The sequence below is a fragment of the Anopheles ziemanni genome, chromosome 3, assembly GCF_943734765.1.
Source record: "Anopheles ziemanni chromosome 3, idAnoZiCoDA_A2_x.2, whole genome shotgun sequence".
Classification (NCBI taxonomy): Eukaryota; Metazoa; Arthropoda; class Insecta; order Diptera; family Culicidae; genus Anopheles; species Anopheles ziemanni.
Window position 1 is genome coordinate 4,555,889 of NC_080706.1, and position 12,640 is coordinate 4,568,528.

The window sequence follows — 12,640 nt, forward strand, 5'->3', positions numbered from 1 at the left end:
CAACATCCGATTGACAGTTTGGTGTTTGTTTATGTTGTGAAGCGAGTCCGTCGCGAAAAGCGATCGAAAAGTGAAACTAGCGCAGTTTTCCCTCATTTTAGTGCTCGTATTTTCTTGAAAAACATCAAAATGAGTCCTCCAACAACGCAATACGGTATTCAAAGTACCGCTGGTGCAATTCCAGTTAAAAACACTAAAGGTAATTGGGCATCGAACTATATTCCCGTGAAAATCTACGAAGCATCATGCAATCATTCTGGTTCTGCTTTCAGGTGAAATTTCTATGCAGAAAGTAAAGGTGCACCGATACGTATCCGGTAAGCGTCCAGAGTATGCACAGTATGCAAGCAGTGATGAAGAATCGGAAGATGATGATTTCATGGAGAACCGCCGGGCCAACGAAGAACAGCAGCAACGGGAGGAGTCGTGAGTAGATGACGTTGTTGGTAGTGCGATTAGTTTTTATACATCACGCATCTCTTTACAGCGATGACAACGAACTTCCGGAGGATGTAGACGATCCGCGTATTCGCCGTTTGCAGGCAGTTCGCGTAGAGAATCAAGAAGATCTGGAATACGAGCGCCGTGAACGCCATCGCGTTATACATGAACCGGAACTCGTCGAGTCCGAAAGCGAAGGCGAGAGCCGTAGGAGCGACGATGGGCGTAGGATGGATAGCGATGGGGATCTGGGCGCAGATAGCGCCAACGTCACCTCCCGGCGGAGACGCATTTCGTTGGGCTCCGAGTCGGAATCCGAGGCCGAGCTCAGTGATACGGAGATTGAACGCAGACGTAATATGCTCAAGGCGAAGATGCTTCAACAGAAGCAGCGCGAAGAGGAGGAACTGCTGCAGAAACAGGAAGAAGAAGGACTGTCGGACTCGGAGGAATCGGAAAGCTCGGAGTACGAGGAGGAAACTGAAAGCGATGAGGAGAACGAACCCCGCCTGAAGCCACTATTTGTTCGAAAGAAGGACCGCACCACTATCATCGAAAAAGAACGCGAAGCAAACCGACAGAAACAGCTAGAGTATGAGTCCAAAAAGATGGCCAAGGAGCGTCGAAAGCAGACGCTTCGTTTGGTGGAGGACAGTATCAAGAAGGATCTCGAGAAGACCAAGGTTGAAAACGAACCGTCGCTCAACGACGTCAACACGGACGACGAGAACGATGAGGTGGAATACGAAGCATGGAAGTTACGAGAATTGAAACGCATCAAACGCGATCGTGAGGAAAAGGAACAGTGAGTATTTGATTCGGGAGCGCTGGGAACTTTTATTCAATGCATCTTTTTTACCTTTCTTCTTGCAGATTGGAAAAAGAGAAACAAGAAATCGAACGCCTGCGAAATCTTACGGAAGAAGAACGGCGTCAGGAGCTGCGCAACAATCCGAAGCTTGTAACCAACAAAAACGTGAAGGGCAAGTACAAGTTCCTGCAGAAGTACTACCATCGTGGTGCGTTCTACCTAGACCAGGAGGACTCCGTCTACAAGCAGGACTTCTCGGCACCGACGCTCGAGGACCACTTCGACAAGACGATCCTGCCGAAGGTGATGCAGGTGAAAAACTTTGGTCGATGCGGACGCACCAAGTACACGCATCTGGTCGATCAGGACACGACCAAGTTCGACTCACCGTGGGTAGCCGACACGCCGAACAGTACCATGTTCCTCACGGAACGGGCCGGCGGCATGAAACAAGTGTTCGACAAACCTTCGCTCTATCGCAAGAAGCGCGATGTGTAGTTTTATTAAAAGTTTGTTCTGGGAGTACAACAATTCTTCTTTGTTCTAGGATTAAAATTCTGCGATTAACATATTTAGTTATAAGAAATAAATGATAAACAGAGGGGAACGCGAATAAAACAGAGTAAGAAATAGAAATTCACAAACGTTGTACTCACTACGCGTTGTTTGCTAGTATGACGAACTGCATATTCGGGAAGTGGGTTTTGAACAAGTGTATCATGCTTTGTAGTCCATTGGTAAAGATGTCCTGTAAATGGAAATAGTCAAGTCGTCAAAATGAAGCCACAACCATTGCTTTATATTTGGGTATTCGAAACATACCTGAAATGAGCTATCTATTACGAAAAGTTTGCAGCCGTCAACGTACAAGAAGCTTATAAATATCAGGAGGAAAGCTAGCTGCCGCTGGTCCTCGTCGACTGTGTCTAGCTCAATCCCATTACTGTCCAGGATGGTAAAGTTGACTGCGGTAATTTTGCTGAATTCAAATGATGTTGTCTGTCGAAGAAATGATTAAAGGACAAGATTAAAAAACTTTTCATACTTCTATGGAAAATCCCATTCAAGAAATCTATGTTAACCTAATCAATTAACACAAAGTTACGTAAGTAAAAATGAATGACAATTTCAATGCATGCACGTGTTAACCAACCTTCCAAGAACATCTTCTTCTTGCGTCAAAAAAATTGGTTGATTCAAGAATATCCATCAACACCAAATCCAGATTTCTTCGCGAAAACATCCATACAGTGGTCAATGTGTATTCTAAGCAAATAAACGCAATATTTGATCGCGCTTCGGTAAATACCATTTCTCTTTCACCTTCTTTGGAAGATGGTATAAAAGCGATCGGCCATAAGAATTTCAATTACTAGTATCCGGTAGCTGGAAGATTTATCTCCTTTGCTGCATTTGATTTCGCCATCGAAAATATCGCAGTGATGATGTTTTGGGCAATTATTGGAGTTTGGTTCGTTGTCTTGAAAAGTTCATCTGCATTTTACTCGCCATCCGATGATGTTGCCAAGTTAACTGCGGCCAACTTTGAGACTTCAGTGCTGGACAGCGATAAGGTATGGGTGGTTCAATTTTACGCTACGTGGTGCAGACACAGCCGGGACCTTGCGCCTGAATATCAACGGGTTGCCACCGCCCTTAAAGGGGTCATTAACGTCGGTGTGATCAACTGCGAGGAGAGTCAGGCGGAGCGGAAGTTGTGTGAACAGACTGTCCGCATAGACCACTATCCGACTGTGCTGATATTTGGCGGTGATAAATATTCTCCCGTAGAATACGACGGAGAGAATACGGCGAACGATATTTTCTGGGCAGCGATGCGCGAGATGGAACAATCCTTGCAAACAAAAACTTAAACAGAAATTATGAGAAGTTAGTCTTGTGAATTTATAATAAGTTAAGTTAGAATAAAAAGTACGCCGTTATACTCTGCCAAATTCAAATAAAAGAACTTGAACTAAATGCAAAATCATGCAACTACGTTAATTTTTGGTGTACGTTTGAATGTTTGCTTGACCATGTTTGCCAAGGTGCACAAAACGGAGATGTTCCAAGATTCCCAAATAAAGATATTTTGGTATTTCATCAGCTCGAGACTCGAGGAATGATGTGTCAATCGGGCATGAAAATGTTTCAGACCAATCAGCGACGACCAAATCAGAAGTAGCGGTTTCCTCGCGGCGTTTGTTGTTTATGGTAGGAGCAATAATACTCCATTCTACCCAGAGAAAAGATCGGTGCATTAGCTCGCTACTATTTAGTCACAGCAGGCCAGTTTAACGGACAGCTTGAAGCAATCGCCGACGTGGTGATCAGTGAGGCCAATAAATCGGTGCAAAAATGATTCTCCGAGCGGTTGCAGGCATTTTTCTGCTCTGTGTCAGCGGTTCCCTGGCACTCTATTCGTCGTCGGATGATGTCGTGGCATTGACGGCGGCAAACTTCGATAAGACCGTATTGAAGAGTGACGAAGTTTGGGTGGTCGAGTTCTACGCCCCGTTCTGCGGACACTGTCGCAATCTGGTGCCCGAATATCGCAAGGCCGCCACGGCTTTGAAGGGAGTGATTAAGGTCGGCGGAATCAACTGCGAGGAGGAGCAGAGTCTCTGCGGCCAGCACGGAGTACGTGGTTATCCGACGCTGAAGATTTTCGGTGCCAACAAACGCTCGCCGGTCGACTACAATGGACAGCGCACGGCGAAGGACATTGCTGAGGCGGCACTGAGTGAGGCAAAGAAGAAGATCAAGAACATTCTCGGCGGTGGTGGAAGCGGCAGCAGTAGCAGCGGCGGAAGCGACAGTGGCAGCAACGGTTCGTCGGACGAAGTAATCGAGCTGACCGATGCCAACTTCGACAAGCTGGTGCTTCAGAGCGAGGACACGTGGCTGGTGGAGTTCTTCGCGCCATGGTGTGGCCACTGCAAAAACCTTGCACCGCACTGGGCCAAGGCGGCCAAGGAGCTCAAGGGCAAGGTGAAGTTGGGCGCACTCGATGCAACCGTACACCAGGTTAAGGCGTCCCAGTTCGGCGTGCAGGGCTATCCGACGATCAAGTACTTCCCGGGCGGACCGAAGGATCGTAACTCGGCCGAAGACTATGATGGTGGTCGTACCTCGTCGGACATTGTCAACTGGGCGCTGGAGAAGTACAGCGACAACATACCGACACCGGAAGTCGTTCAGCTCACCTCGGAGAAGGTGGCACGAGATACGTGCGAAAACAAACCACTTTGCGTCGTGTCCGTACTGCCACACATTCTCGACTGCAATGCCGAGTGTCGCAATCGGTATCTGCGTATCCTGACCACGATGGGAGATAAGTACAAGAAAAAGCAGTGGGGCTGGCTGTGGACGGAGGGAGGCGCCCAGCTGGAGCTCGAGTCCACGCTCGATATCGGTGGCTTCGGTTATCCGGCCATGGCGGTCGTCAACTTGAAGAAGATGAAGTACTCGCTGCTGCGCGGTTCCTTCTCGGAGGACGGCATCAACGAGTTCCTGCGGGATCTCTCGTTCGGTCGGGGTCACACGGCTCCGGTGAAGGGTGCCGAGCTGCCAAAGATTCACAGCGTCGAAGCATGGGACGGCAAGGACGGACAGCTACCCGAGGAGGAAGAGTACGATCTGTCCGACGTCGATTTGGACGAGAAGGACGAGCTGTAAAAACGGACTGATTTCCATCCTCTTCACCTATTCGGTGGTCCCCCTCCCGCACAACCGCTCTTTCTTCCCATGGAAGAGCTTCCGTGTGCTTTTTAGTTTGTAAGCAAGATATGGTTTAGCAGAAGTTCGGAACAAAATAGTCGTTGCATTTACCGCAACCAACCATTGCCGTCGTTCTTTCCATTCCGGCAGTTGTTCAGAGAGTTCAGTAAAGCACATAATTTAACACAATTAGAACAAGGACAGATAGTCAAACTGATAATAAAGAACTGATAAGAGATGAATAAAGATCGATCTGATCTAATTCAACAACTTACCGAAAATGATAGAATGTACAAAATTGATAGAAAGAAAATTGGCTTACCTGACGTAGTGACATCCTTCTGTCATATTCGCTGGTCTCATTTTCATTGTAAATATAGTTGAAGAATACCTTCACGGTTCCTCCAAGCTCGGTCAAATCATCGGAAGCGGTCGCCACCAGCTTACACAGTTGCTGCAGTTTCCTCATGTTCACTTTATCGATGGACAGAAGTAAAATGTTGTTCAAGTAAAGTTCCCTGAACGACGACTGCAGCTTATCCAGCGCCTTTAGAATCTTGATTTTGTTCTTCAAGCGCACAATTTCCTCCGGTTTGTGCGCCGGTGGTATGGGTTGCAATTTTTTTTGAGTTTGTGATATTTTGGCCAAAAGAACGCTGCTGACGTGAGACGCCTGTGTTGAACCAGTGAAGCGTGTCTGCATTGGTCTCGGTGGATATTCCTCAAGGAACTCTGCAAGTGCTTGCTGGGATGCTTTTAACTTTTCACTGAGATTGTTTTCTTTAATGCTCAGCGATCGGATAACCTTCTCGCTAGCATCTAATCTTTGTTCCATTTCGATGGACTTCATCGAAACCGATTCGCTCGTCTGAATCTTTCGAATGCTGCGTTGAAGGGTATCAGCGCATGTGGTCCAATGTGCGACGAGCTTCTCGTATATGCCGGATGATGAAGTATTCATCCAGCGAAGCTCAGCATTACGATCAAGATCCATTTGAAAGGCATCGCACCTGTCGGTTAGTTTCTTTAAATCGTCGAAGTATCTTTTCCGTGTTACTTGTTGTTGTTTGATTGCGTTTTCAAGTTTATCTGACAATTGCAGCTCTTGCGTTAGATGTTCCCATGGGGTATTGTCAGTTTCCAACTCCTCAATAAAGTTTTTTAGAGATTCCTCCCGAGCTTTTAGTTGTTGGTGTTTGTTCGTAGCATCGTACATGTTTTTTATCAGCTTCGGTAGGTCTTGGTATTGACCATTTAGCAATACACTAAAAAGAAAAAGATAGAAAAATAAAAAAGTATTTTCTCCCCGACGGGGAATCGAACCCCGGTCTCCCGCGTGACAGGCGGGGATACTGACCACTATACTATCGAGGACTTGTTCAACCCGATCGTTACAGGCACTTTTAAATTGAATGTATCTACATCACATTGCAACACACAAAACCAAAGCAACATCTGATGAGTGTTAACCATCTCATTTGCTTTAGGTTCACAAAAGAATTTAAAAACAACCCAGCATAAAAGAATGTGAAACAGTAAAATTTAAAAAAAAACAAGGTTCTTTTATCAATGCATATCACGGAAAGCTTGTTTGTCTAACACGATTTGACAGTATTACATGATTAGAATATGACTGGTTTGTAAACAAAACTGATCGTTTCTTATCCAAGAAAATTTCGAAAAAAACTGTTTCTCCCCGACGGGGAATCGAACCCCGGTCTCCCGCGTGACAGGCGGGGATACTGACCACTATACTATCGAGGACTTGCTAACCCGCCTCATTAAGGGATTTTATTAAGTGTGACACAACTTTAAACCTATGTTCACTAGATATCTTCCACAATTTAAGTTATAATTTGTTCAGCATCAAGCTAAAATATTCACTAATTTATAATTTGATGCTTTTCGTCACCTAGCTTTAGTTCGTTGTGTTCAATTACAGAGGAAATGCCCGGAACATGCAAGTCCTCGATAGTATAGTGGTCAGTATCCCCGCCTGTCACGCGGGAGACCGGGGTTCGATTCCCCGTCGGGGAGAACTATTCTTTTTGGTATCCTACTTACTTAATTGCGGGATGTTTTAAATGCAGTAGGAAGCATATCTTTTTGAGTAACTCATAGTTCTTACTAACTAAGCATACTTACCTAAGAACGTTGACTTCTTTTTCGATCAGCAAACGATGCAGGTCATCAAGCAGGTTCTTCAAATCCAATTCGTGTCGTTTGTTCGATTCACGCACTAATTTTAAATTGCACTTCAATTGAAAATGGCGCTGAAGATGGTTCACAACTACGTTCACTTTTGAAGCGAGCTCTTCGTAGCTCATGTTTGCGTTCCCTTGTATTAATCCTGTTCTTTGGCTCGGCACACCTTCGCCAAGCTTGTGCAATATTACCGAACGTGTTACTCGTTCCAGGACATTATAACGGAAGAAATCGACATTGTGCTCTCGCAGCATAACTTGTTGCACACTTTTCGCCGCATCAATAGATTTAAAGATGGCTATACATGAGAAGCCTTCTATCCATGCCATCGGACCATTTACCTCCAATGCACGCTCAAATATAAATCCTTCGAAATCATCCTGTACTTCGGGTCGCAGTTTTTCTAAAGCACACTTAGCTGCTGCAATAGAAACAAGCTCATCGTAAGGTATCGATGATATGTGCATGTACTCCGACCAGGCGAGTTTCTCTTTATCCAGAATTTGTTTCTCGAACTTGACTATTTCTATTGTTTGATTAGAAATGCGGTTTATGCTTTTCTCTAGTTGGCACAGTATTCGTTCCAAGTTCAATCCGCGGTTAGTTGTGGAAGTACTGCCTTCATATGTACTAATATGATCTCTCATCTGTTGCATTTGAGAAATTTTCAAAGCCATTTCTTCCTTTCTAACTTCGATTTCACGATGCGCCGTAGGAACACGGGACGATAAAGCTTGATGCTGTTGTTTAAGATCACTTAAAACGAAAAATAACAAACAAGACGATTACATTATTTCAACATTAAACAACTACGCGACAAATTACATTATTACCTTATGTAGCGTGTTCTACTTTCCATATCGGGTACGGTAGTCAGCACTTGCAACGATCTGTTGTTTTCGATAGCACACCGTGCCTTCTCCAGGTCGAATGCACAATTAGGAGCTGAGGTAAGCTTGTTAACTAATCCTTCGATAGTATGAATCGCAGTCAGGAGATTTTTTAGAAATGCTTCATACTGTTGGCATTGCTCTAGCATATGGTTTGATTCGTTCAACTCGATTTCAGAAATATGCAACATGCTTTCGAGATCATTTTTCGAATCGCTAATGGTCAGCTGTGCACATTCTTCACTCGATTCAAAATCGATTTCCGACTCGATTGTCGTTTTGATGGCAATTTGATCCCGTTTTGCAGTGTCTACCATTCGAAGCTGTTGCCTGTAACATTTTATATTCTCCTCATAGCGCTTAACCTGCATGCGACGAACATCATGAACCATAGATTCGATGATTCCTTCCAAAACCTTCCGGGTGCACGTAGAAACCAGCTGTTCTTCCAACTCTTTCAGTTTGTGGCGACACTCATAGGCACGAGTTGAAAAGAATTGTTTGAACAACGTTCTCTTCAAATTATCATCATTCACTTGCCGATCGTTGAAAGATTCACAACAAAAGCACTCGTACATGATACGCCAAAGCTTTTCCGGATCAGCAATGTTTGCACTAAAGTGGCGCTCCGACAACAGTAAGTTTAGGTTAAGTTGTTTCACTGTTCCGTAGAATCCGGGGCAGTGCATTTGGAAATCGGTTATCGTGAGCTCGATCTTATGATCGACTATGATCATATCCGGTTCCTGGTGGCGTCGTTCGAGGGTTAAACCTTTGCCATCGAACGCGGGGTGCTTCCGGCTCCGTAAGTGTTGAATCGGATCGGTATGCGTTTGGATCCGTACTGCCAGGGGGCTTCCCGGAGTGGGTCCATCGCTTTGTGGCAAGCTTTGGCTAAAGAACCACGGGAGAATGTGCCAGTAAGTAGATTTCAGCACAGTTACCGGGGGACGCAGCAGTATGGTTGTAGGCCCCATATTGTTGCTTGGGGTAAGAGTAATCTACAACATAGAATAAGTATTCTTCATTGTTTTTACTATTGTTATACTAATTGATTGAATAAGCATATACTTACACCAACGATGCGCATTTTGTTTGCAGTTAATTTAACCAAGAACACTTTCAATTCCTAGCGTTGTTCGCCAAAGACACTCCCGCACTGAATGGCGTCATTGAATGGCGAACGAGCAAAACCGTTACGATTGCAGAAATCCAATTGGAATTCTAGTACTACTTTAGTACTTCGGATCGCGATTAGAACAAATGTTTGGGGACACTAGCAAACATACAGCAAAGAAAAAAAGGCTTTCACTGCTTTAAACATTAACCAATTATTTCCTATGAATAGAAAGCTTTGTTTTCCTTCTGATAAAAGTAATTATGATATAATTCACCGATTTAGGTTTTGAACTGTTCCAGGTGCCCCTAGTCACCTTGTGCGGAATCCAGCTACGGCAGCTGTAGCGATCTTGGTAAAATAATGTTGACGTTTCTGGAATAATCAAAACAACGTTGGATCCATTAAAATGCCGCGTACGCACTGAAACAGTGCATTGTGTATATTGCAATAATATAATAAACAACTCAGGTTTCCTCCCCAGAATGATACGAAATAGTTTACGGAGAATGTAATGGAAACGAACTCTGTGCAAACGGTGACATTAACAAACAGCATAATCGGCGTGGGTATCCTGTCCATGCCGTTTTGCTTCCAAAAGGTACACTAGGTGAATTTTTAAGGCACAGTAGAATTTCATTTTGAAATGCTTCTTTTCAGTGTGGGATTGTACTTTCGGTGGTGCTTCTACTGCTTAGCAGCTATGTTACACGGTTGGTATGCAGCTACATGGTGAAATCGGCCATAATTTCTAGGAGGAAAAACTTTGAACAAATCGGTAAGTCCCAGCAAAAGCTAATCTTATCTGCAAACGTCCAAGATTGCTTGAAATGTGCTTTTCCTGTTAGCGTTTCATGCGTTCGGGTCCGGTGGAAAGCTACTGGTAGAGCTATGTGTCGTTGGCTACCTGTTGGGAACATGCATCGCTTACTTTGTGGTGGTCGGTGACCTTGGACCACCGATTACGGCCAAGATCCTGGCGATGAACGAGAGCAGCACGCTCCGGACATGGGTGATGATTGTCGTGACAATTGTCTGCATCATTCCTCTCGGAATGTTACGCAATGTGGACAGCCTAGCTTCAGTGTGTACTGCGTCGCTTGGGTTCTATCTTTGTCTGGTGCTGAAGGTAATTTCGGAATCGAGCGTAAAGTTTGAACAGAGCGGCTGGTTCGAGCGACTAGACCTCTGGAAATGGAGTGGCATTCTGCAATGTTTGCCGATATTCACGATGGCACTTTCCTGTCAGATGTGAGTACTGATAGTAATATGATAATCCATTTCAAACTGTAATTCCGATATCTTTTTTAGGCAAATCTTCGAGGTGTACGCCACAATGCCAACGACATCGCTCGATAAAATGAGCCGCGTCATCAGACAATCGACAAACATTTGTACGGTGATCTACGTCGCAATAGGTTTCTTCGGTTATGTCGCCTTCAACGGGCATCGGTTTTCGGGCAACATTCTGGTCGACTTTTCGCCGTCTTTCGCCAGCGACATCATCAAGATGGGGTTCGTTCTCTCGGTAGCGTTCAGTTTTCCACTGGCGATATTTCCTTGCCGCGTCAGTTTGTACTCGTTACTGTACAAAAGGGCATCCGATGCGCACATGTACATACCCGAGTCCAAGTTCCGCCCACTTACGATCGCAATCGTTGTGGTTGCACTCATATTCGGTCTACTGATTCCGTCGATTGAAGTGGTCATCGGTTTGGTTGGTTCGACGATCGGAGTGGCCATCTGTATAATCATTCCGGCCGCCTGCTACATGACGGTTTGTAAAACTAACATCACCGAAAGGCAACTGGCCCAGGTAATGATAGCGTTTGGTTTCATTATTATGGTGCTGGGAACGTACGCTAACCTACAAGCGATCGATCGTGCGCCAGAGCGAAAGTATGAAGCAACGATTGCACCGACCGATTTCGATAAGAAAGCGGTCAATCCAGAGGAACAAGTGCTGAAAGCTGTTGAAGATTTCAAGCCACCACCGCCGGCACCTCCCGTGTTGCCAGTAGAGGCGATCACAGAAAAAGTCATGCCAAAGATAGATGTCCCCACGCCTGAACCGCCAGTGGGTAAGCCAGTTGTGGTGGAGAAAGTTCTCCCTAACGTTCCACGCGTTGATGTGGTATCGGAAGCGTCAAACGCGGATACTAAAATCGTTAAGGAAGCACACGAGGAACCTCGGGTGGCCATCAATAATGAAGCGATACTGAAGGAGGAACACGAAATCGCCGTCGAAGAGAAGGAAAACATAGCTAAGGAAATCAAGGAGCTTAAGAACGCGAAAAAGGTGCTAGAGGCCGAGGTGGAAAACATCAAGGAAGAGCTGGTAAAGAAAAATAAGGAAACGGAACAGCTGGTACTGAAGAAGCTGGATGAAATTGCTGAGAAAATAGCCGAACAGAGCGCCGCAAAACCTTCCCGCGAAGAAGAGCCAGCCGCAACAAAAGAAGAGAAGCAGCAACTACCGCCTGTGGGAGAGGTTAAAACAATTAAAGACCCAAAGGTTGTCCTAGATGATCCGATCGTAAAGCTGCTCAAGACAGGAGGTAATAAAACTGTTCCAAAGCTAGCAGATTCGAACAATGATACCAACTCAACGGTGTATCACGACCAACCGGCGATCCTATCAAACGATGTGGATCGTGGTTTGGAGGGTGCTGGAGGTGGTGAATTGCCCATCGAACAGAATAAAGATATAGCTGACCCGAACAGGCTAGAAAACAAAGCACAGATTATGGGAGGAAACCCTGCGAACGATCAGGATAAGACAGATTCCGTCAACAAACAAGCATCACACGATCTCGTAGATACTTTGAAAATAGACACCAAGGCCGAAGAAGGTGCTAAAGAAATGAACAAACCAACGGCTTCTCTTCCCGAGACCAAAGTTCAACATCAAGAAAAGGTAGAAAAACCACTACCACCTTTGCCCGTCGAGGTGCCAGCGGACGGCAAAGGGGAGCAACAATTAAAGGAGGATGCCGATATGGCTGCTGGAAAGCGAGATTTATTGGCAATGCGTTTGAAACGCGAAGTCAATCCAGGTGAAGATGAACACTGTCAAAAGAAGCGGAACGCTTCAGTTCAAACGGCAGGGAATGTTGAAGGTCAACATGAAGTAAAAGGTGATGCACTAGAAAAGGATGGGTTTCGATAAAACTACAGACTGAATAAAATGGAAAAAGGTTGATTTTGAAAATAGTTTTTGAACAATATTGAAGTGGTGTTCCGTAACGAATTCTTTGAATAAAACTAATTTTATTTACAACATAGAATCATATAAATGTTCTTCCATTGTTTTAAAACTATGCACAGATTGCAACTCCGTCCCATTCAAGGGAAATGCCGAGAGGTCCAATCAGTACGGCCATAAGTCATAGAAACTGTGTTGGGGATTAAATGGATGCATTTTTTTTTGTTTGCATAGAATTTTCACTTCATCCT

The 12,640-nt window shown here is 45.0% G+C and overlaps 4 protein-coding genes and 3 non-coding genes across 7 annotated transcripts; 4 read left to right on the forward strand and 3 right to left on the reverse strand.

Annotated features, from left to right (window-relative positions):
- The first annotated feature begins 47 nt into the window (after nucleotides 1-47).
- LOC131289017 (microfibrillar-associated protein 1) lies at nucleotides 48-1,983 on the forward strand. The gene is given in 4 exon segments (XM_058318209.1): nucleotides 48-199; nucleotides 273-442; nucleotides 510-1,246; nucleotides 1,315-1,983. Coding segments are annotated over 4 exon segments (1,413 nt in total). The 5' UTR covers nucleotides 48-129; the 3' UTR covers nucleotides 1,751-1,983.
- LOC131289327 (uncharacterized) lies at nucleotides 1,795-9,044 on the reverse strand. The gene is made up of 5 exons (XM_058318558.1): nucleotides 8,011-9,044; nucleotides 7,118-7,933; nucleotides 5,295-6,237; nucleotides 2,075-2,251; nucleotides 1,795-2,000 (listed from the first exon to the last, which is right to left on the reverse strand). The coding sequence occupies exons 1-5, from the start codon at nucleotides 9,042-9,044 to the stop codon at nucleotides 1,908-1,910; spliced, it is 3,063 nt and encodes a 1,020-aa protein (XP_058174541.1). The 3' UTR covers nucleotides 1,795-1,907.
- LOC131289018 (protein disulfide-isomerase A6 homolog) lies at nucleotides 3,423-5,229 on the forward strand. Its single transcript, XM_058318210.1, has one exon. It carries the CDS (start codon nucleotides 3,611-3,613, stop codon nucleotides 4,928-4,930), a length of 1,320 nt encoding a protein of 439 aa, XP_058174193.1. The 5' UTR covers nucleotides 3,423-3,610; the 3' UTR covers nucleotides 4,931-5,229.
- Trnad-guc (transfer RNA aspartic acid (anticodon GUC)) lies at nucleotides 6,275-6,346 on the reverse strand. The gene has a single exon. It is a non-coding gene; the product is annotated as a tRNA-Asp (tRNA).
- On the reverse strand, nucleotides 6,665-6,736 carry Trnad-guc (transfer RNA aspartic acid (anticodon GUC)). Its single transcript has one exon. It is a non-coding gene; the product is annotated as a tRNA-Asp (tRNA).
- On the forward strand, nucleotides 6,938-7,009 carry Trnad-guc (transfer RNA aspartic acid (anticodon GUC)). The gene has a single exon. It is a non-coding gene; the product is annotated as a tRNA-Asp (tRNA).
- Nucleotides 9,045-9,594: 550 nt separating the features above from the next.
- On the forward strand, nucleotides 9,595-12,353 carry LOC131289331 (putative sodium-coupled neutral amino acid transporter 10). Its single transcript, XM_058318564.1, has 4 exons — nucleotides 9,595-9,785; nucleotides 9,845-9,962; nucleotides 10,033-10,435; nucleotides 10,496-12,353. The coding sequence occupies exons 1-4, from the start codon at nucleotides 9,699-9,701 to the stop codon at nucleotides 12,351-12,353; spliced, it is 2,466 nt and encodes an 821-aa protein (XP_058174547.1). The 5' UTR covers nucleotides 9,595-9,698.
- Nucleotides 12,354-12,640: the final 287 nt, after the last annotated feature.